Here is a 25,270-nt window from a genome sequence, read left to right as displayed (position 1 = left end):
TATTGGGTCTGTAACTGCGTGTATTCTTCGTCGGTTTACTGTTTGATAGAAGTAGAGCCTGAGTTTTCGGGAAAGAAAAATAAAATATATGCAATCCTTGATCAAGATCGACAAACTCAGCCACGTTGTGAAAAAAAAGCCCATGAAAATATTTGCTGTCACTGACAGGATTTGAACCTAGGCGCAGTATAGAGAGGACGGTGATTATATCCACCACGTTACCTGCGAGGACCAATAACAGAATGATTACAAAGAGAAGCGGAATGCAGTAAAAGTCGCGTTGTTCATTTTTTTTAACGAAAACCCCAAACACAGATTTTAGAACCTATAGTACTTAATACCATGCGTGAGTTGAAGATGAAGAAGATGAAATAAGATACGCGTTGACATTAGATTTGAATTTCTGCAGATTGCTTTTAGGAAATGCGTGTGAAGGGAGGATGTTCCAGAAAACGGATGTTGAAGGAATAAATGAGGAAGAAAAAAAGTTGGGTCTGTGAATTTGAAGTTGGATGTCGCGGTTCGGACTGGTTTTGGGGAGACAGGGGGGAATTATAGAAGCCATTTCAGAAAAACACTGCCCATGTATCTATAGAAAAGGAATGTCGGCAGAAACAAAACGTCTATGAGACAGAGTGTAGAGATTTTATAAGAGATGGGTCATTAATTAATTTAACTACCCTCTTCTGAATCTAGAAGCCTGAGAGACGTTATTAGTCTTCAGGAGCGAAAAAAATCCAGCACATATTTTTGCAGGGAAATTTATGGTAACTGAATTCTCCGATCACCGTGGCCTTTTGTTGTCATCAACTTCAAAGAATTTGATGTCAGCATTAAATCAGAACGACATTCTCAAACTTTGAATCACATGCATATGATTAGAACACTAACTGGATAAATCGATATGCTTCATGATAATATATGCATACACTTACCTAACCTGATTCAGATCTTGCTTCAGATAGTAAGGTGGGAGTCGCTCAAACACCTTGTGTGTAGTTCAGATTTGTGACCATGTGATGTTCGCGATTTTGGTCTATTCAAAAAAACCTTCGAAATGACAATGTTAATTTGAATGATGAAATTAAAACAGCAGTCAAAATATTGTTAAGTCAGCAACTGTTTTTGAAGAAGAAATGTGTAGCTTAGCGAAGCAGTTGGAGTGAATGGTTAAATGATACAGGAGACTTTTCCAAAGTTAACTAAAAATAACTTTTTAAAGAACCCTAAGCATGTTTTAATTGAACACCTCTTGTAATACACAATATAATATATATAAAATAAACAGATATATATATATATATTTTATTATTTTATTTATTTATATATTTATTTATTTAAAAAAAACAAAATATATATAAAATATAATTTATATAAAAAAAACCCATAAATTTCTATATAAACACAACAAGCTTCTCTCTGCATCTCTCTCTCTCTTTCTGTCTTATTGAACCATAAATTGCTATACAAACAAGACTCTCTCTTTCACTCTGTATTTTCTTCGAGTGAATGCTAAAAGAAAAGTGAACTGAGCGACATGATTTATTCTGGACTAGTAATCATGATAGATACGGCGGATCAGCGTCTAGAGATGTCGAATACGCCAACGGTTTTATTTCTTTTTTAGTAGGCGAACGAAATACAAAGAAACTGTTTTTGTCAGCAAGAGTTGCTCGTTTATTTTTAGACTACGAATACATAACATAACATACTTTTTCTTTGATGCATATAGTCACGATTAGTTTAGTTGAAAAATGAGATGAGATTCCTACATAATGCTTTTAGTCTATTTGATCATGTCTGAAATAGAATCTCTTTTATATTTTCCAGAACAGCTGCATTCACTTTGTCGCAAACCCTTTTGTATTCCTAAAAGTAAGCCACAATAACAAAAATAGCTTCTCCGGTTAGTTAATTGCCTTCGTTATTCATCTATTCATGATGAATATACACACCCAATGCATTTCCCGCATAATATCTGTTTTAGGAAACTGGGATCGTAGGAATTTACTTTCAAATCAACTTAATTCTATTAATTTTATAAAGCTGCTTGATGGAAAAACTGAACTGAAGACAGCGGACTGGAACGGTTGACAACATTTATATCCGGTTTAGGAGTTCTTAAGATCAAGTGTAAATTGAAACCGATACAAGGCACGCGAGTGGCCACTTTTCAACTTCTCTCTTCAAAAACTTAATATAAATTAATTTTCATATTAATATTGCATGGATAATTGGTTTGACAGATTATTAATCAGTCAGTACTCTTCTTTACATACTTGAATTTTATTTCAATATTCGCGGAACCTTCTATTTTATCAAAATTATTGATTTAAAAAACGCAAGCTTTTGGTTTCTTGTGATAATTTTTAGCAACATTTTCAAGTCACAAGAGGTATTCCGCAGGGAAGCGTTCTTTCTGCAATGTTTATGCTGCTGCGTTGGGCCCTTTCTTGGCAATCAAGATTTCTTGGTTTATGCAGATGATTAAATTATTCATCGCTCCGATGGCACAGTGACGCAGACTTAAATCGGAGCATCAAAACACTGATGATGTATTTACAGAACTATCATGATACTATAGGTCTATTCATTAGCGAGGCCAAACGTGCTCAAAAGACCTTCATCAAAAACTGTTGGACGTTATGTTAAAGTTCTTCATGGATTTCCAGTTATCCAAGTTGACAAATGTAAAGCAAAGCATTATGTCAATCATCTTAATACTTCTCTTTAATATGGACATGATGAACACGTGAAAATTTTAGATCAGAACATCCTTGTGAATTATGCTACTTAATGCATTAATCCAGTGATTTTTTATGCATCGATTACCTTGTACTCCTCTCCTCGGTAGAAAAATGTGTCATCAGAATACTGTCTCATGAGGTGGATTAATCATACAGATAATAACTGCTTTAAAATATTCAGATCAGTTCTTTAAACTACTTTATAAGTAAAACCTTAGCACCTCATCATTATATCAACAGACATAAAAATGCTATGCCAATTTTTTTTCATACAGAATAGATGGCTCTTCGATCTCCACAACTGTCTTCCTCGATGGACAACTTACTTCAAAAGGATCGAATAACAGAAGCGAATTGGGAAATTACCAATACATTAACACGATGCCACACATACCTTAGACAATTTAATAGTCTGCAAATCGACCCACTCATACTTTTCACTTAAAAGAAATATAAGATACTGATGCTTGAAGATGCATTTGCTTATATTCATTTGTAACGTTAGAATTATATACGTTTATAACTCCTTTAAGAGTTTTATATTTGATTTTTTTATGAATTTAAAAGTGAAACTTTCCCTACATTAAACAGTTGTAACTGATTTGCCCTTTTAGCATGTTGCTGTGCCGGGGCATGCATATATATTTTTAAACAGACAAATAAATATAATTTCTGGCTTTTTCATTAATATTAAATGTGCTACCACAATGAATAATTTAGTAACATAAAAGAACTAAACGAGTGGAATCATGGAATTTGGTGATTTCTTCTTCTCAAAATGTTAAATCAAAGACAGTATACAAGAGGTAATTTCAGTGAATATTTTTTCATCGTATTTGAAATAACTTATTTCATTTGATAGACCGTTCGAAAGAAATTTTTCGATGGTGAGGGTCTTCATCTGCTAAATAAGTCAACTGCAAATTTTTTCTTATTTTTTATCGCTCATTCTTGCATGTTACTGACGCATGACCAGATACGTAATGCTTTCCCTTCAATCCTGAGATTAAATAAATACAATTTATACACAAATTTAAGAAAGCAAATCATTCTTGAGATATGCTCCAATAACCAAGTATTTTACTGGAAATTTTATACAAGGATGGGAAGGAGTTTCGAAGGGAAACTTTTAACATAATAAAACTACTCTACACATTTATATTATACTCTACACATTTATCACTCAGGAGCGAAATATATTATTATACACTGATCCTGATGCAATTTACTGCTTTATTGTTTTTATAAGAGAGTTTTTCAAACTGAGAAAAGATGGGTTCATTTTAAGAGGTGTTACTCCTCGCCATAAATAAATCCTACCAGCATAATATATATTCTTGATAGTTTCATTCCGCCAATTTTTAGTAGTGTACTTTACACAATAGCAGTAAATTACGCTTTTATAAATTATCTAGGTTCCTTTTTTCCACCTGGGTTTCTTAAATATTTTTCATAAAAGTACTTTATCTCATTCCCTTTTTTTATTATTATTTCTGTTGCATCCTTGCATTGTTTACTAAAGAAAATTGACCAAATCCATCAAAAGTCGTTTATAATTTTTTTTTCAAGGTAGTAGAAGTAATTATAACCCCTGTGACGTTTCCTATGGCATCTCCTATCACCATGTCAAATTTGGCTAAAATCGATAAACAATTGTAAAAAATACAAATGATGGATTCTACGGTAATTCAGTGAGTGTGTTTCTGACACACACACACACACACACACACACCGCCAATTCAGAAATTAAACTTTATTTAAAAAAATGAACACCTTTTGATTGTGTGGGTTAAATAAGGGTTAATTAATTTTTCTCAACATTTACGTATTCTAAAGAAATATTAACGTCCTAAAATGTTATTGCAGTATCTAAACAAAACTAACAGTGGATTGACTTGTTCAACTGGAATATTTAGCCGCTCTGCAATGTCTTCAACAGTTTCGGTGCCTTCAGAGATTATACCTACTGCTTTTGCAATAGCTTTAGCAGTGATTGGATGGTCTCCAGTAACCATTATGACCTACGTAGATAAATAAAATAAAAATATAATACAGATTTTTTAAATTTTAATTTATTTTTATTAATATTACATTGCACTTAGAATCATATAAATTCCAAAATGCTAATAAATAACGAAAACTTACACATCACGTAAGATCAAGCATATAATAAGGCAAAGCAATATAAAAACATTACGATAAAACACTTTGCATAAAGTACTGGAAAAGGAAGATGAAAAAAAAAAAATCAATTGAAAATTTATTTGTTTTTTTTATTGTTAATTTTTGAATTGTTTGTTTTTCAGTTTGCCAGAATATTATTTATATTTTAATGACTGATTTCACTGGTCGGTTTGTCTGCAGGATGTTTCCGGTAGGGAAAACTTATGCAACCCTCGCTCAAGACCAACTATTTCGGCCAGAGTGGGAAATACTCAAGGGAATCGAATCCAGGACTTTTTCTCGAGGTGTAGGAGAACAACACAACACCCAGTGATAGTCGTGCGAATCAGAAATGGGAAAACTCAAATTAGGTCCAGCGCAACTAGCAATTCAAAAATTTATTTTTATGTAACTGCTATTTGTAACTTTGTTTTAACTCTACAAAGTTTGACAATTAAGTTCCAGGACTGGATCCATGGCACGCATGTCAAAGCAGGTAGGACACCATGATGGAGCACGCCTTAGCTTAGCAGCTGATCTACATGACTGCTCCCCTCTAAAAGGTGGTTTACGTGTCCCAGAACCTCGATGAAACAGTTCATCCAAATCTGACAGGCGATTTGGGGAAATTGGAGATCGACGTTAAGTTTCTTCCGCCCTGTTTGACTGATGACAAAAAGTTCCTCAGACTTGAAGCATGCGAAGAGAGTATCGAAGTTATTAATAACGTAATAACGATCCTTCTTTTTGCTCCATTGGACGAGTGATGGTGGTTCGAATAAGATCCACAAACAAAGAGAAGAAGCACATAATGGGGATCAACATGCTCTTCTAGACAAAAAAAAAATCGTTTTCAAAAATCAAAAACGAAAGATGTTGACCACCTTCTTCTATAGAAAGGGAATAATCCTTCACAAGAAATTTCTTTCACCAGTTATAACAGTTGATATAAGAAGTAGTATGCGAAAGCGTTGAACGTTTGGCTACAAAAATCACCGATAAATTCTTGGTTTTGAGATAAAGGGTGCTGGTACTTATTTCGCGACAACGTTTTTAAAAATATTAAAGTTTCTTTTTTGACATTCTAATATCTTGTTTTCTTTAAAATGACTCAGTCCCAAAACTTAACCAAACTTTCTATGCTAAATGAGATGGGTGTGATCAGAAGAAACCAGACCAGTTCTGCTTTTTTAAAACAATTATCAGTTTTTACATCTCAGAACCATGAGAACTAGTAGAAGTTAGATTAGAATGGTAATATATTCAGAAGTGAAGATCTACCAGAACTACTCATAAGCAAGCCATTTCCTAGGTACTCAAACAGCTTGTGATCTGATATGAAACTTTAATACCGCTACTTGGAATACAGTTATCAGCGTTAAGGAGATATAAGAGACAAGCAATCATTTGCTTCATAATCATGTAGTATATATTTAATTGTGCAGTTAAGTGTTAAGATGAAAGATCTTCATTTCAATGCCAATCAAAATTTCCCAATGCAGTCAAACGATGAATAATGAATAAATTATCTTTATTTCCCATATGTAGTATAATCAGGAATTTGATATAAAATGAAATAAAAAGTAAATAGTAGTAAATTTCCTTATAATATTTTGGTTTCTTACCTTAATGCCTGCACTTCGGCACTTGGCAACTGCATCCGGGACGGCAGCACGTGGGGGATCTATCATCGCAATGAGGCCAACGAAACGTAAATTTTCAAGAGGAAAGTTCTGCTCTTCTGCGTCAAAAGGATAGCCCTTAGGATATTGCTTGGCAGGCAGTTTATAGTCACAGAAACCTGAAACAATTAATGCAACCGAAATTTGAACATTGTGGATGACATTCAAAAGTGTCATCAGGAATGAAAAATAATTAAATCATATGCCCCGTTAACACGATTATTATAACACTGGAAAACTAAAAATGCGTTCATTCATTTTAATGCGATTTTAGTAATATATATTGTAAGGGATTTTTAAGGGGAAAAAAGTAAGAGTGCTATTTTTTGATGCATTGAATTTGCATTGATGAGTTTGGCATCATTAAAGAAATAAGACATGGGAATTTTTAAAAAACTGGCAGTTTTGTTATATGCATCGCGAGTTTAAAGTGAAACTTAGTAAAAGAAGTCTCCAGATCTTTAGGACATGGGAGTGGGCATGGAAGAAATATTTTTCTAACAAGATGGCGCATGACCACATACGGTAAATTTTTTTTTTTTATTTTTATTTTTATTTTTTTTTTATTTTATTAATAACAAGATACACAACAGGTAACCATTAACAGTGTATCTGAGATCAGATCAATAAACATAATAACAATAATGTGAAATCCTACAGGACGATAAACATTGATATAGATTCAAACAATAAAAGCATATGTACAAAAGAGGATTGTATTAAGTTAAGTTACCGGTAAAACAAGTAATAATTAATCCGTTAGAGAACAGAAAAATAATATAACAAATAATAATAAACTACAATAATTAGATGTGAGCTAGTCACTTTGCAGTTTAAGTGAAGAGGCAAACTTGTGGATGGAGTTCATCAGTGATTGGGAGTTGTCAAAGAAGTCAATGCGAGAGTCGTTTGCTGATTTGCTGATTCTGTTCAGTGGACTGAACTTCATAAAGTCCGTGTTGGCAGAGTCAAGGCGAAACGGTGTAAGGTTCCTGACTTGTCTACAAGGAGCATTGAAGTTTATTTTACTCAGGATATCAGATGCTTCGTAAATTCCAGTGATTACTTTGGCTAGAAGGGCGATGTCAGCAGTAACTCTTCTAGTGCACAGAGGCCTCAGATGAAAGTAATCACACAGCGATTCATAATACACTGAGTGATAGAATAGAGGATTGCGGTACGTGAGGTAACGGACAAAGTTTTTTTGGACTGCTTCAATTTTGTTAGTTAAAGTCTTTGTGTGAGGATTCCAGATGGGTGAACTGAATTCAAGGATTGGCAGAACAATAGTTTTATAAAGGATAACCGCATATCTGTAGTTTTTGAACTTGTATGTGTTCCGTTTGATGAATCCCAGTGTTTTGAATGCTTTGCTGGTGATTTTAAGGACATGGGCATCGAATTTAGCACTGCTGGAAAAGAGAATCCCTAAGTCGTTAACTTGGTCACACCTTTCGATGATCACAGAGTTAATACTATACTCCGTATTCATTAGTTGTGGAGATCTGCAAGATGAGAAAGAGATAACTTTGCACTTCGAGGGGTTAACAGACAAGCCATTCAGAGATAGCCACAGAGAGAATTTATTGAGAGCACATTGAAGTTGTTGAGAATCGGTAGTCTCCTTCACTGCTGAGTAGATCTTAAGATCATCTGCATAGAGAGCAACTTGAACATTGGAGGTGTAGATGAAAGAAGGAAGATCATTTACGAAAACAATGAAGAGAAGAGGACCTAAGGGAGAGCCTTGTGGTACTCCGCTTAGTGGTATAAAACAGTCTGAGTTCACTTGATCGATGATAACGCTCAAGGAACGATGCGTAATATAGCTGCGTAGCCATGAGAGCAAAGGGTCACGAATACCATATAGCTTAAGTTTTTCCAGAAGTTGTTCGTGCGGGACTTTATCAAATGCCTTGGATATATCTGTGTAGACTGCATCAACTTGTAGGTGGTTATCAAGAGCTTCAGAGGTGTGGCTTCAGAAATGTGGCTCTTCATTTCCTGAAGGAACATTTTAATGATGGGATAATCTGTAATCGAGATCCGCGATTAAAGATCCCCTACTGGGATAGGATAATGCAATTTACCCTGGGTGCAGGATACTCACAGGAGCACCTGCTCCTGTAATTTTCAACTCCCTTCTCCATCCTCTTCCTTAGAGTGGACTGCCTTCCCTCTTTGGTCCACTCCAACTACTATTCCCCACATTTGACCTCTTCTTCTCTTACCCCCCCCATATGCTCTCTTATCTTTTTATTTATTTATTTTTTCACTCTTCATATTTTTTATTTTATTATTTTTTTATTTTATTTTTTTAATATTTTTATTTTTTATTTTATTTTTATTTTTTTATTTATTTATTATTTTTATTTTTTTATTTATTTATTATTTTTATTATTTTTATTTATTTATTTATTTTATTATTATTATTCTTTTTTTTATGGCTTCTGTCAGGAAGCTCAGGCAACCCTGGCAGAGGCAGCCAGAGTATAATGGGCAGCCTGGCTCACCTCCCAGTGGTTGTGGCGGGCAACGTGGAGTCCCAGTAGGGGCCCCGAGGCCAAGCAGCCAGACACAACAACAGAACAAAGCACAATACTACATTAACCAGACATTACACTTTTTTCTAACTGTGCAGTAGTTCTGCATTTCATCACAGAGTATATATGGTGCAGATGTGGGAAACCACCAGTGGTGCCTGAACCTAAATACTATGCCACTATGCCACTAAAGATGACTCCACCTCGTTGAAACGACGAATCCGAATTTCTACGATATCATATTGCCCTAAAGAACAATGTCTACAGGAATAAATGTCATACCACTGAAGTCTACAAACCACTGAAGAATTCAAAGGTAAATCATAGCTGCTCTTGAGGGAATCTCTGCAGAAATATTGGCTGCATTATGGTAAATCAATCAAAGTTTACGAATATTGTTGGATACACAGGGATTACCTATTAAATTTATATTGTCCAGTGTAAACATTATGACCACATCCATATTTTGGCATGGAGGTGGCCATAATGTTTACACTGGACAGTATATATTTAATAATGCCGTAATGCCATTCCTTCACGCCTTGTAACACACTACACCGAAGTTGAACTAACGTTTCTGGACGCGTAACATAACATAACATAGCACACGCGTAGCGGTGAGAACCTGTCAATATGCTGCTGCAGGTTTATGGCAGGGATGATTCAGGGATGAGAATTCGAAAAAGGGATGATTGTCGGTACCGATTTGAAGGACAGCAGTAGTAAGAAAAAACTGTGAAGATTGTAGGCTGCTCGCGAAGTGTGGTGAAGTTAAGGTATTCCAAGAGTGGGAGTATGGTGGACGCAGCAGTCTCCGGGCCAATTGCAAGCGCCAAAGCCTCATCGATGGTCGTAGTGAAAGTAGGCTACCTTGCCTTTTGAGAGCCAATAGACGGAACACGGTGTAACGGCTGATCATGGACTTTGTCTGCACAGGTACCACAATGGTTTTAACCACTCTCCTCCTCACACTGGGTAAAAAAGGTCGGGTTCGAATCCCCCAATGACAAGAGTAACTTTGATGGGCTCTTTTCACTCCGTGGTTCAGTTAGTCGATCTACAGGGGTGGGATACACTTAAATAGAAAGGGTGCAAGAATATTTGCTGATGCTACCGAGCCAGAATTAGGCGGGTCGGAAAACTGCTAGCTTGGGGGAGGATACACAGACTAATAGATTAACAGTACCCGCTGGCAGAGGTAAAAGTGATTCTTGCACTACTTCTATTGAAATGCAATTGAGCAGCAGCCTGGAAAGCAAGGCAATGGGAATTTCCAGGACTGCTGGGAGTCATAGTGGAACAAGTAAATACATGGGCTGTGTTAGGGTAACTAAGAGTAGAACAAGGTGCATGTATATTTGCATGTACACCAATGCTAAAAGTACAGTTAACAAATCCGATGAGCTTGAAGTGCTAGTCAAGACATCAAAGGCAGATATTGTTGGGATATCAGAGACATGGTGTCTCACAGACATAAGCAGTGCAGAACTGGAATTTGGGGAGTACAATGTGTACAGAAAGGATAGACATCCTTTCTGTAAAAAGATGGGCTAATAGGTGGCAAGTGAAGTTTAACATTGACAAATGTAAAGTACTACATATGGGAAGCAGTAATCCCAGAGTAACGTATCGACTCTGTGGTACCACAATGACAGGGGTAGAGAATGAAAAGGACCTGGGGGTAATTGTGCAAGCAGATATGAAGTTTTCGGAACAGTTCAGACGGTCTGTAAGAGTAGCTCATGGTGTCTTGTCAATGATATACAGGAATTTTTCCTGTATAGTAGGGATAAGGAGGTGATTATCCCCTTATATAAGGCAATGGTCAGGCCACAACTTGAGTACTGTATACAGGTATAGAGGCCTCATTTTAAGAAGGATGTAGAGCTGCTGGAACGAGTACAGAGTAGGGCAACAAGATTAGTGAATGGAACAAAGAGTTGCTCTTACGAAGAAAGGCTTAAATTTTGCAAATTACATTCTGGAGACTAGGCACTGCGAGGTGATCTGATTGAGGTGGGTAAAGCCTTGAATGGTTTGAGCATGCTCAATGCTGATGGGATGCTTCCTCTTGCTCAGAATAATCGCCTGAGAGGGCATAAATTCAAATTGAGGAAAGACGGCTGTAGGATAGATGTGCGGAAGTTGCCTTTAGCCAGCGGGTGGTTTATTGCTGGAACAAACTTCCATCTGTCGTTGTAGAAGTTGATAGCTTAAATAGGTTCAAGGCAGAACTAGACAAACATTTGGCGCAAGTGGATGGGTGAAATGAGAAGGGATTTTTTTTTTGGCTGATGTTATATAAGCTTGCTTTTCTTGCATCATGTGCCTTTGCTAATGCTAATAATACACATGGAAGCATAAGTTCGGTCTTGAATGGAAATATGACAGTTGTTGACTAGGTTTGTTTACAACAAACAACAGAACACAATTCACACACAAACACAACACTACACACATATTTCTAGCCGTTGTACAGAGTATCGTATCAACACACCATAATACGACAGAGTTGAACTAGCGTTCCTGATGCCACCTAACATAAGCCTCATATACACACACACACCGATGAGCCAAAACATTATGACCATCTATCTAATATGATGTTGGTCCTTCATATGCAGGTAAAACAGCTCGTACCCGACAAGGCATGGACGCTAAAAGATTTCTAAATGTGTCTTGTGGTAATCTGGCACCAACACGTAACCAGCAGATCCCTTAACTCCTGTAAGGTCCGTGGTTGAGACGCCGTAGATCGGAGTTCCTGTTCGAACACAAACCACAGAGGCTCTATGGGATTGATGTCTGCGGAATTTCCAGGGCAATACTTGGAAATCTTTAAAGGTTGTACCTGGTCAGCAATGATGTTTAGTAGGTGGTAGACGTCAGAGTGCCCGACACATGGATGAATGGACCCAGGGTATCCCAGCAGAACATCGCCCAAAGCATGACACTACCAACACTGGCTTGTTTTTCTCCCACAGTGCACCCAGGCGCCATCACTTCCCCAGGTAAACGACGCACACGTAGCCGGCCGTCCACATGATGCAACAGAAAACGTTATTCATCAGACCAGACGACCTTCTTCCAATCACTAAAGGTCCAGTTTCGATGCTTCCGTGCCCATTGTAGGCACTGTCGCTGGTGAACCGTGGTTAGCATGGGCACTCACAGCATCCTTCAGCTACGCAGCCGCAAGTGGATGACCAGCGCTGTTTCCAAGGCCATATCCAATCTCTTCCGTATGGGCTAATGGAATAGCCACCCGGTCAAGGTATCCATGCTTACGGCCATCTGAGTTCGATGTACTATGTGTTGTGACACATTATTCCCGTCACCAGCATTTCAATTACCGGCGAGTTGTGCCACAGTCGCCCTTCTGTTACCACGCCCCATCCGGGAGAGCCTTCACTCACCTCGAGCATCGATGAGCTGTAGTCGTTCAACGCCGCGCTGTCAGTTCATGGGTTTTCCATCCTCGGACCACTTTCGGTAGGTACTAACCACGGCTGACTCAAAGCATCCCACCAGCCGTGCCGTTTCGGATATGCTCTGACACAGTCGTCTGGCCATTACAATTTGGCTTTTGTCAAACTCGCTTAAGTCTGCTGCCTTTCCTATCTGAAGAACAAGAGTAACACTGATTAACGAAGCTCGGTATCAGGTGTTTTTTATACCGTGTCCCGACCCGTGCACGTGCCGTAGTTCACTTGCAAGTTGCTTCGATTTGCATAACGACTCGCTGGTCATAATGTTTTGGCTCGTCGGTGTATATGACCATGGATTTTTAGCCAGGGGAAGACCAAGAAAACTACCATATTAGGCACAAGTGCTGTCTTATTTGCCCATGTGTAATATATTCATGGATTACGGGCGTTCTCTCGATTAACTTCTTTTGCCAGAAGAAAAATCCGAGTTTCTGGGGGGGGGGGGTGGAGTCCTTGCTGTCCAAGCCTGAGAGCGACTAACTCAGGAACGGAGTGAAAAAGCCTATAAAAGTCCATTGCTTCACTGACGGGATTCGAACCCGAGCCTTTACCACCCGGTCTGGGGAGGACGGTGACTATATCCATTATGCTATCCGCATAGACTACCAGCGGATGACCAGCGGTGTTTCCAAGACCATATCCCCCACACACACATGTCGACCTTGGCCTTAAGTGGGATGAAGGATTAAACTTCATACCTCACTTCGAACACATTAGGAAAAAGACATACGCAGCACACCGATTCTGTGGTACGCATCGACTATCTGGTCATCGGCCCCCGAGAACAACAACAAGGCCTTCTTAGGAGGAGAATACTGGCTCCTGAGAAGGCTAAATAAGATCGCCGGGAAACCGTTTACCATTTCAAGAGCGGTCTTGTTTGCCAATCTGGATATCACACCCTGGAAGTATGTCATAACCAGAAACATTTTAACTCTGGAAAAGCTACTAACGGAGAGAATAGATGCGCCGAAAGTGGGAAACGTGATCACTCGCCCTCGGATGATACGACCGAGAATAAACAGGGAAGAACACCAAGTCTCAAGTGCCAATTGACTCAGTTGGACTCTCTGGGTGGGGAGATTCTTCTCAGCAAATATTGTGAATTATTTTAATAATTTAAATATAGATCCAGAGAAACTATGTACAGACAAAGTATAGGACAGAAATCTTTGGTAATGTGTACCGGCAGGTACAAATATAATAAGACTAACTTAATAATTTATATAATAATATTTAGAATTTAACAATCATTTAGTAATTAATGTAATCAATTAAACCAATTTGACAATTAATTCATTAACCACATACTCTGTGTTTTTCATCTCCAAATTTTGTAAATAAGTTCATGTAAATATGCTTGTAAATACTGATATAATGTAACCACGCCCTCTAGCCACGTGCTGTTTATGGGTGTCTCGAAAGAGAAATAAACAGATAATAATAATAATAATAATAATATCCAATGAACTCTCTTCCGTATGGGCCAACGGCATAGGCACCCGGTCAGGGTATTCATGCTTACAGCCATCCGTCGCCACTGACGTCAGATTGCATCTGAACGGCATCAATGAACCGCTAACGAATGGAAAAAAAAAAGTTGCCTTTTCCGATGAATCATGTTTTCTGGGTATGCGGTATTGTTGGTAAATGGAGATTACGGTGAAAAATTGCGGAGGGGATTCACTTCGACGTCCTCGTCCAACAGAAAAAGGCAGGTGGTAGAAGTGTTTTTGTTGGGATTTCTTGGACCCATTATACCTCTATACCGCATTCTAAATGTTAAAACTACTTGTTTATTATGGCTAGTCAGGTACACCGTTCTTGGCGAATGTCTTTCCGGCTGACACAGGTATATTCCAGCAGGATAATGTGCCCCGTCACGCGGCCGTTATTGGTCAAGAGTGGTTCGCCGAACAGAAAGTTACTTCCAGGAACTACCCTGGCAGCGAATTCGCCGGATATGAGTTATGGCTCTATGATTACGTAGTTCGACTGAGCCGGTAGTTGCTTCCTCCACCAAAGATTATTGCAGATCTACATCGCCTAACTTGGCGACGTGGTACAACTTACCTCATGTAACTTCAGAGACCTTAGAGAGCCTATGCCTCGCCGTGTGACGGCGGTGGAGGTCATACCCACTATTAGGTAGTCATAATGAGTGGATAGTATACGTTTTGCTTGAATGATAAACTTCCATATCTAATGTGTTTAATGACAGTAAACTCACAAATGTATAGACGTTTTGATTTCAAGCTACTTACTCCCTTCGTACCGAACACACACTGCAGTAATTGTTACCTCGTTTGCTTTTAACATAAAAGCTGAGTTGGTATCGTTGTTCAACACCAATTTCCTTTTTTAATACCAAAAATTTTGCATAACACTACATTGCATTAAACAAAGGTATGCTGAACAAAGGTAGCTAATATTTTTGCCAGCGAATTAAATGGCATCGCACTCCAAACAGAGAAAACGTCCTTCCTTCTATCTGCATCAGCAACTCAGTTTTCATATTTAATATATGTTAAGTGGTCTTATAGTTTTCTCAATGCATTTCTCCATCGATGTTTACGAAATGTAATTAGCTGGCTAAAATACTACCTTTGTTCAAGTACCACAATATAATGTAGATTATCAACAGGAATGAAACATCCTATCACCATATTTCTTACTAACTAATACTAAGTGAACATAAATGGAATACACAGCGTCTTACCGATGACTCTCTCCCCCATTCCACCTAATTCCATATAAGCGCTATTGAAGGCATCTTTCAATTCATCATCCAATACTTTGTTTTTTCCGTTGATAAAAATAGTTGAGCAACGTTCCAATATACGCTCAGGAGCACCTTTCATGCATAGTATGTATGATGGATCATCCGAATCATCTGTCTCGTTAATTGTCACCTAATCAATGAAGAAATATAACCAGGTAAGGATACTTAATTGTAGCCTAATCAATTAAGAAATATAACCAGGTAAGGACTTCACCTTTAAGAAAGTGCTCTCCACACCACATTTCAGCCAGTAAATTCAAGAAATTAAACTTACCTTCTGTATATGTAAATTTAATTTTCCCCCTACAGGGTGTCCTTGAAATCAACGTCGATATTTCTTGAGGGAATGGTTCGCTAAAATACAAGAAGAAAAGTCTACACTCAGTTTGAAGTACAGTAGGAGCAACGAGTTTTGAGTTAGAGCGTTGAACAGATTAGTGACGACATTTGAGTACTAGCGTTTTGTGAACATCACGAAGTGGGATATGCAAATCAGATTGTTGCACAAAGTGTTATGTAAATTGTCGTACTGAATTTTTTATAAAACGCGTGATGATGAAAATGTACGGCTGTAACGATTGGCACAGTAACTTTATTACGTGTATGGAGAGTAGAGGAGCATTAACGTTAGCAGAATACGCAGACATTCATTTTGTGTATGGTGTATGTGAAGGAAATGCCAGAGCTGCCACCGATTGGCAGCGTCTTTTTTCCAACAAGGCGACACCCTAATTGGCGTATGTTTGTCAACGTCTACCATAATTTTAGGGAATGGGGTAAAGTGAAAGCGCATCACGACAGAGGCCGATCTCGGTCGTTAATGGGTCATCCTAAATTTGTGCAAACTGCGTGAACACGTGCTGTAGTGTATGCGCGTTCAGGCATTGCAAGTAGGGGATTCACTTGCGCGTGAGCAATTTTGTTTATGGATACTTAATCGTATCAACAACGGCTCTGACTTTCTTGCACGTATCCTGTAGATTCGACGAGGCAACATTTACACGAGATGGGATTTAACATACAATCTCTACACATAGTCAGTGCAAAATACTCAATCCATTCAGCAATCCCGTTTCCAAGTCAACATGTGGGCCAGCATTATAGAAGATAAAGTTATTCATCACGAGTTCCCTGCCGGCCTAAAAACTGATCATTAGTTACCGTTTTTGTAGAGGATATTGCCAACTCTTCTGGAAGATGTTCCTTTAAGTGTACGTGCCAATAGGTGGTTTCAGCGCGCCCCTACAGTTTGGGCGATAAGTAAGAATATTCTTAAATGATCGTTATCGGAATCGATGGATTGGTCACGGAGGTCCCAATTCTTGCCGCCCCGCTCTCGTGACCTTAGCCCGTTGGATTTTTTTTTTTTTTTTTTGGGTCACATGAAACAAACTGTTTATGCCACAAGAGAGATACTTGTTCAATCGCATCCACGAAGCAGCAGCTACATAAAAAAAAATAACATGGTGCCTGTGAAGCCTGTCTCCTGTCGCATAGTACACAATTAGAACTTTGGCGCCTCCGTAGCCAGGTGGGAAGGAGCAGCAGTGCGCAGCACACGCTTCTTGATTAAACCGGGGTTCGAGCCCGTCACCACCAAATAGGGGGGGATGCGGGAAGGTCAGGGAATGACCACCGCATATCCCGGAGCAATATGGCCTTAGTTGCTAATGCTCCTAAAATCCAAATAACAACAACAATTAGAACATATTTTGTGATATTTCTTTTGATCATGCTTCAGTTTGATTACAGTACTAATAAAATTCATTTATTCCTACTGTACAACGTTATCGCGTTTCTGAGTCCTCTTCAACTCAGCTAAATTTTAATCAGTGAACATTTATCATTCTTCAGTTATTTATGACCAGGTACAATACAAATAACATTATTTAGATACCCAGTAATAATTAAAATCAAAACGTTTTTACATAAATAAAACTTTTCTAATTAAAGTAAGTTTTTTCATAATGATCACTTTTCATAAATTTACTATTATACGCAAAACGCTAGAAGCGGAAATGACATCACTAATCTGTTTAACGCTCTAACTCAAAACCCATTGCTCCTACTCCAAACTGAGTGTAGACTTTCTTTTTTATTATTTTAATGAACCATTCCCTCAATAAATATCGACGTTCACTTCCAGGATACGCTGTGTATAGTACGTTGTATCTGCTATTAATTACTTCTCACAATCTCGATAAGCAATTAAAATGTCGCAGCGTAAATTGATCAAAATCTAATCTCAGATATTTTATCGAGCTGCTACTAATTACGTAATAATTATGAAAGCTTTCATTTGTACAATATCAGTATAGCGGGATGTCGAATATCTGAATTCAATGCCGGTGGGTTCAGTTAATTGATTTTATCTCATTCACTCCTCCACAACTTTATATGGCGGACTACAATAGATGAAGGCCTCACTTAAAGTCTACTTCACATAAAATATATTTTAAACATTTTAAAAATAACCAAAGAAGGATATAAGCTTAGTTATTCTTGTCCGTGATAATGAATTTATTATTCGTGGTCAAGTTCCTGTTCGGTTTGCACAAAATAGTGCTCAATATGAAATACTGTGCACCATTTTGTGCAAACCGAACTTCGAAAATGAACAAACATTTTCAATTTTTGCATCCCACAAAGAAATTAGAGCCTAACAGCAACAACTACAAACACGACTTACACTACAGAATTTCATGAAGTTACGTTACTGATCTTAAAAGAGAATAAAAACACTTTGCATATATATTTTTTTGCTAACTGATATTGCTAAAAACATTTTCATCCTTCTCAACGGTTGTAAATGAAATTTGTTTTATATTATATCTAACGATATAAAATAACCTGATATTTGCAAAGCACTATTTGTGAGTTCGTAAATGTTTTCCAAAACACTCGTTTCGGATAATCGGCACTACAATGAATAGAGAGTAATGTAAAGACGTTTTGCTTCCTTACTTTCAGGTACATTTGGTAGTAGTGTATACGCTACTAGAATGTACATTATATTGCCAAAAGTACACAAACCCTCCTGAGCTTTTGGAAAAATGAAGCACACCCACCATCCAAAATGTCAGGAACAGGTATAAAAGTATAAAAGTAACCGAGTTTATCTAGAGGCAAGCAGTTCAAATAAATACCGTAGGCAGGTCGTACCCTCCTCCCATTGGAGGCTTAGCGACTTCCAATGGGAGGAGGGGAGGGAATAATGATAGGATACCACATTATCAAAAGACCTATTCGTGCCATTGCAGTAAAATTGCAACCCTTGAGATCAATGGTGACTGACATAATTGGTGGTGGTGGTGATGGTGATGATAGTTGTATTTCTTGAAAGCTAACCTGAAGGACTTCTTCAGTTCTTAGATCAGGAAAGGTGTAAGCATCCAAACTTCCTCTCATATGCTGACGATCTCAAGACGCTTGTCACATTAGAAACACAGAACCTTTAAAACACAGAATGTCCTGGTTGAACTTCAGAATTATCTATGATGTCTCGGACTAAAGTTGAACCCTCAGAAAGCAGCTCAGCTTCACAAAAAGGAAGACAAAGAATGAAATTACACTGAAAATAAACGGGACTGTCATTGAATAGGTAGACTCTCACACCGATTTGGGGTTGAAGTGGGATGACAGACTAACCTTCAACGACCACCTCAAAATGACCAGGCAGAAAAAGGCTTGCTGCTCTCTGGGCAATCCGACAGGAGCTGATCGGTCTTAGGCCTCGAGAGTTCATCTTGGATTACGTCCAAAGAAATTTGATCCCCGTACCGCTCTACGCATCTGTGCTTTTGTCAGGGGCCTCTACAGCTCAACTCAAGAGATTCCTTGGGACAGAGTACTGGCTCCTGAGATGGTTAAACAGGGTGATTGGCCACCCTTTTACCATCTCTTGGAGCGTGCTCTATGCAAACCTCGGCCTGAAACCGTGGAAAACTATCATCGAAGAGAGGAATCTGCACACATTGGCTCAACTCCTTTGTGGCCGAATGTATTCACCCGACATCTGGGAAGTGACGACAAACTCTCGGCCTATCCAACGAACCCGGTGCAGTGCAACACCCTGTCCACGATCTTCACTACAAAACTAGCAATACCTAGGATCAGTGTTTCCGGTAAATACGGTCGGACCATATAACTCCCTCGGAATCGATGCCTCAGCTTTTTGCAGCTCGAAGCGCTACAGACAAGACACTCTGAAAGAACTGTACAAAGTAGAACTATTGGCTGTACCACCTTCACAGTTTTGAAACTTCAATGTTATATCATGTCAGCTTACTTGTAAATACAATGTGTGTTCATATATTTTTTAAATTCAATGTGTTTATATATTTATTATATAATTTGAATATTTATTATGTACACCCCTCTAGCCGAACCAGATCGTTCCGGGGGTGCCCACTGATGTGGAAATAAAAAGATGTTAATAATAATAATAATAATAATAATCACGAAATAGAAACATCGTGTTGCTACCACAGCAGGAAAATGTTCGGTTAAACCAGAAATTATCTCACAGAGAACGGAGGACACTCCGAGAGTTGGATTCCATTAACGTCGAATACCGTCAACCAGGAATTCAGGGACGCCAGAGGAACTCATATAAGTATAAGGATCCACTTGTACTAATATCACAAAACTGCACAGCGTGGAGTTGCTTGATGCACATCCCATCGTAATTGGTCTCTGGAACATTGTAAAGCTGTGTTATGGATTGACAAATAGCGGTAATTGGTTTTAATATAATGGCCGTGTTTGGGCTGGACGGATACTTAGAGAATATTATAGTCCTTACAGTACTATATGCAGCGTAGTACGATAACGACTATAATCCACTTAAGCCCTAAGCCTCGTTACTACACAAGTCACAGAAAATGCTGCAGTTCTTGCTTTAGTGAGAACTTCAGCGTTTTTTATTAATATTTTATTACTTATCATATCTGAAAATAAAGACGTACATGATACTTATTCGTAGAGTTGAAAGGAATTTCACAGACTTTTGGATTCTTACGGCGATACTCAGCTACATTACCAACAGCAAGTTCCATACATTTAAGAATAGCAGATTCGGAGGCATCACCAGTGCATTCTCTGAAAAGAAAATTTGATGAATTATGAATAAAATAATTCAATTCTTTCTTGTAGCAGCTAAAAATTCCCAATAAAGTCTTCGAATAATATTCTAAGAGCTATTCTTAGAAGCAGATATACCAATATTAAAACAAAGTATTTTATAAAAATTACTTTTCCTCCGTGTGTTAATATTGAAGAGAGCCCAAGTATATATGTCATAGAATATTTTCAAGCCAACCTTCCAGTGTTGCAACGGGGTTAACAGTCTGTTGGGTGATACAAAATCCCACGACCTCATGGCCTAAACACGACAGGTGAAGGTAAGTGCGGGTGGTTTGGGTCGATAAATGACAGCTAGTTACTGCAGTAAATCCTGAAGAGCCGCATTTAATTACAGACCTGTTCTAATTCCACAGTCTGTTGACCACAATTTGCGACATTCTAAGCCTCGATCAGTCAAATGGTAGTAGTTCAGATTTCGCCCCGTTGTTGTCTGATAGACAAGCCGCATGCTGCAGCATGTCATGTTACAGAGCGCAATACTGACTGAAAGGCAACCTCACACACACACACACACACACACACACACACACACACACACACACACACACAATGTTTATACAGTATAATCTTTTGAGCATCCATATCGTATTCATATATTCCGATGTTCTTTACATTAGTCCACTGTATAAACATCAGTATGATTTATAGAGTTTCACAACAATATTGTGAAAATGCAAAGGTATACAAAGGTATTCAGATTACCTGGGAATCGAGTAGAGAATCGTGAGATGGCTGAAAATGATAGAAGGAAACCCGTTCGCCATCTCTAGATCCATACTATTTAAACATGACCTCGTGGAAAATCAAATTTCTTAAAAGAAACATTATTAGTCTTGCCAACTGTTTGTTTGTTTGTTATTTGGTTTTTAGGAGCATTAGCAACTAAGGCATTATTGCTCCGGGATATGCGGTGGTCATTCCCTGACCTTTCCGCATCCTCCGTATTTGGTGGTTACGGGCTTGAACTCCGGTCTAATCAAGAAGCGTGTGCTACGCTCTGCTGCTCCTGCCCACCTGGCTACGGAGGCGCCTTCTTGCCCAGCTATTAACTAACAGGAAGGATACTATCAAGATGGATGAAATTATTGCAGCCTAAAGTAACCTCTTGACATAAACAATACTTCAAAGATCAACAACACTCTGCAAATTGATTAAAACAAGCTAATCGATGACAAGAAATACAAGAAACAAATTATGGAACATTGGCCTCGTAGCACTGACCATTGTAGCAGCGAATCTTTCCTATCATCATGTATGAATTAATCAGATGAATACCAAATCGGAAGAAGTTCCTGAACCGTATTAACGGAACACCAAGGAAGCAATCGCTACTATGCCCTTCTCTGTACACGCTCAAGCAACTCTACACCCTTCCTAAAATGAGGCCTCCAGACCTGTACGCAGTACTCAAAGTGTGACGTGACCATTGCCTTATAGAAATGGATAATCACCTCTCTACTAGCAAAATTCCTATATATCATTGGGAATACCATATCACCTGCTCTAACAGCCTGTTTGAATTGCTCAGAAAACTTCATATCTGACTGCACAATTACTCCCAGATCTTTTTCATTTTCTACCACCATAAGTGTGGTACTACACAGTTGGTACGTTTCTCTGGGGTTGCTTCGACCCATATGCAGTACTTTGCATTTGTCAATGTTAAATTTAAGTTGCTACTTCTCAGCCCATTTGCCCAAATTTTCTAGATCCTGTTGCAGTAGCACATTGCCATTACTGTCATTAACAATCCTGCCAACCTTTGTATCATCTGAAAACTTCAACATTAAGCCTGATATATCTTCATCAATATCATTGATAAATATACAAAACAACAGTGGGCTCAACACCGAACCCTGGGGAACTCTACTAATCTACTAATAACATTGGTCCACCAAGAGCAGCATCCATTGATTACCACTGTCTTCCCCCACTCAACCACCCTTTTATCCATTGTAGCAACTTACCCTTAGTACCACACTGCTCCAATTTGTACAGCAGTCTTCTATGCGCAACAATCCAAGTATATGATATAAAAATTATTTTTTTGCATCCAGTTCCTTTGTAACAACATCATAGTATCCAATCAAATTGGTCAGACAAGACGCTCCCTTAACAAACCCATGCTGTGTCTGAATTATTACTGCAGTCTTGTCTAGATGATCCTGCAATTCTTCTTTAACCAGTGACTCCATTATTTTTCCCGGAACAGAAGTTAAACTAAGTTGTCTGTAATTAATCGTGTCACCCATAGTTTTCCCCTTTGTGAATTGGGGATACATTTGCACATCTCCAGTCTGTGGGGCTTCCCCTGAGTCCAAGGATGCTATCATAATTATGGATAAGAGTTTTGTTACTTCCTTTGCCGCCTCCTTTAATATAACTGGATAGACCCATCCACCTCAAGTGCCTTTCTTATGTTTAACTTCAACAATTTCTCCTCCACTTTTTTCGCAGTTGTTACAAAATCATTAAGCACCCTGTTACCGTTTGATAAACGACCGACATTTTCCTCCCTTAATAACTCTTAACATGTAAATATAGATGCAAAATACTCATTCAGATTATCAAATATCTGAGCAGTATCATTAACAGTCGAACCATCGATATCAAGTGAACCAATCTGATTCCTCCCCTTCCTTCTAGTTTATATAAGTAAAGAAGCCCTTGCTGTTTTTCTTAGCATCATTTTCCAAAGATTTTTCGTAATCTGCATTCGCTTGCCTAATCTCCTTTGTGACTTTATTACAGACTAGCTTATATGTGCCGTAGGTTTCTGTATAACTTGATAATTTATATGCATTCTATGTATTTTTCGGGTATCCAGGATTATACATCTGAAGCTAGCGAGAAATACCAGTTGATCAAAGAACTAGGCCATACTAGAGACTCCTGGCGCCTCCGTAGCCAGGTGGGAAGGAGCAGCAGTGCGTAGCACACGCTTCTTGATTAGACCGGGGTTCGAGCCCGTCACCACCAAATACGGAGGATGCGGAAAGGTCAGGGAATGACCACCGCATATCCCGGAGCAATATGGCCTTAGTTGCTAATGCTCCTAAAAAACCAAATAACAACAACAACTAGAGAATCCGAACCCACAACTTGTACTAGGACCACGCCATAATACCGGACAAGACAATCCCGCACAACAGATCGGACTTAACCCTTGTCGACAAGAAGGAAACGGCTGCCTATCTGATTGACATAACGGTACCCAACAATGGCAAACTCCAGAACACATGAGAAAAAGATCAGGAAGTACACGAACTTAAGATAGGAGATCAAAGAGATGTGGTATTTGCAGCAAGTTACGACCATCGCGATCGTGTCATCCACCGGTATGATGCCAAAGACCCTACATAGCAACCTAGCAGCAATAGGTCTCCCAGAGAACACATACAAGGAACTCCAGAAAGTGGCAATCCTGAACACCTGTAGGATACTCAGAGAGTTCCTCGACCAATAGTAACACCAGACATAACAACCACCCTGTGCACTTGGTACAAGCACCCGTTACGGGGTGGAACCCCCATCATGGAGAAATAATAATAATAATAATAATAATGCAATATTTATTAGTTAATAATGATGTTTTAATAACCATACTATAATAATATTAATAATCTGAATAATGATAATCGAATTTAGAATAACAAATTTAAAATTTTTGGCGAATTTCAGGAAATATCCAGTGGGGGGGAACCCCTTACATATATGAAATTTAAGTTTGTATTTGATTAAAACAACTCATTGCCTGTTAGGTTTTATTTATTACTTCTTGGCGATAGTTATTCCAGATTGTTTTTTCCTTCATGGATATTTTTTCTGCAGTTATATTTTTCGAAGGTATTTTATCTTGAGTATTTTTTCGCGCACCTTTCGCACCAGGATTGAGAAATCAATAAATAAAATTTCAAGGATACCTCTTAACTTTCCTTCTTTGCTAGAGGCATCAGTTAACATAATGAATACTAATAGTTTACACGTGGACTACTTTTACTGAATACAGTTAAAAAGTGCTACATTAGAAATCGATTTGATCCCTGGTGTATTAATATAAAATTTGTTAAAGCGATCATTTATTCAAAATCCCTGTTTCCCTCTCCAAACAGCTTTATTAATTCTAATTTTTTAATATCTAAAGATGAATTTGTGAAAGATGGATGTTTCGCATAAAAAGAGAAAGAAAAACATTTCTTTTGCAGATTATAATCAGAATTCTATTTACTTTTAGCGGGTTTAAGAGTTCTCAGCAAGTAAGCTGTCTTCTGGTAAGTGCTTGGCCTTTCATCCTTTAATACCTTAACGATATACTTTCGCTTCATCTTTTTAGTTTTTTAGGTCAATCAGTCTTAAAGGATTTCGAAGCTGGAATATAAAGCACCTACAGATAAAAGGAGTATTTCAAACTACTGGGTGACTCAGCCCATTATGAAAAAGTGAGTCACACGACGCATGCAACAGTCAATACCGGTGACTGTCTCCAGCTAACACTGTAGCTCTGTCTGAATTTAAATAGCAACCATACTTAGCAAGATCGATATATGAACGATTTTCTTTACTACATTTGCGAATTTTTATGCAAAGTTAAAAAATTCGAAAATAAAATAAATAAATAAATACACACACATACAAACATATGTGAAAGCCATCAATAGTTTTTATAAAGATGGATAACCAGCTTTATATTTCTTACAGCATTAACAGGGACAGTCAGGAA

The 25,270-nt window shown here is 38.2% G+C and overlaps 1 protein-coding gene across 2 annotated transcripts in view; it reads right to left on the bottom strand.

Moving 5' to 3' along the window:
- LOC150080151 (sodium/potassium-transporting ATPase subunit alpha-like) overlaps window positions 1-25,270 on the bottom strand; it is a 265,285-nt gene that overhangs the window by 57,882 nt on the left and 182,133 nt on the right. For both annotated transcript variants that reach the window (XM_090380961.1, XM_090380962.1), the window contains exons 10-13: window positions 20,373-20,505; window positions 15,343-15,535; window positions 6,536-6,711; window positions 4,632-4,768 (exon numbers count right to left, since the gene is read on the bottom strand). In XM_090380961.1, coding sequence (XP_090237087.1) covers window positions 4,632-4,768; window positions 6,536-6,711; window positions 15,343-15,535; window positions 20,373-20,505 — 639 coding nt within the window. The remainder of the gene's footprint in view (window positions 1-4,631; window positions 4,769-6,535; window positions 6,712-15,342; window positions 15,536-20,372; window positions 20,506-25,270) is intronic.

This window comes from Mastigoproctus giganteus, chromosome 9 (genome assembly GCF_048544385.1).
Source record: "Mastigoproctus giganteus isolate SK-2022 chromosome 9, ASM4854438v1, whole genome shotgun sequence".
Taxonomy (NCBI): domain Eukaryota; kingdom Metazoa; phylum Arthropoda; class Arachnida; order Uropygi; family Thelyphonidae; genus Mastigoproctus; species Mastigoproctus giganteus.
Note: the sequence above shows the minus strand (reverse complement) of the source record. Positions and strands in the feature narration are given on the sequence as shown.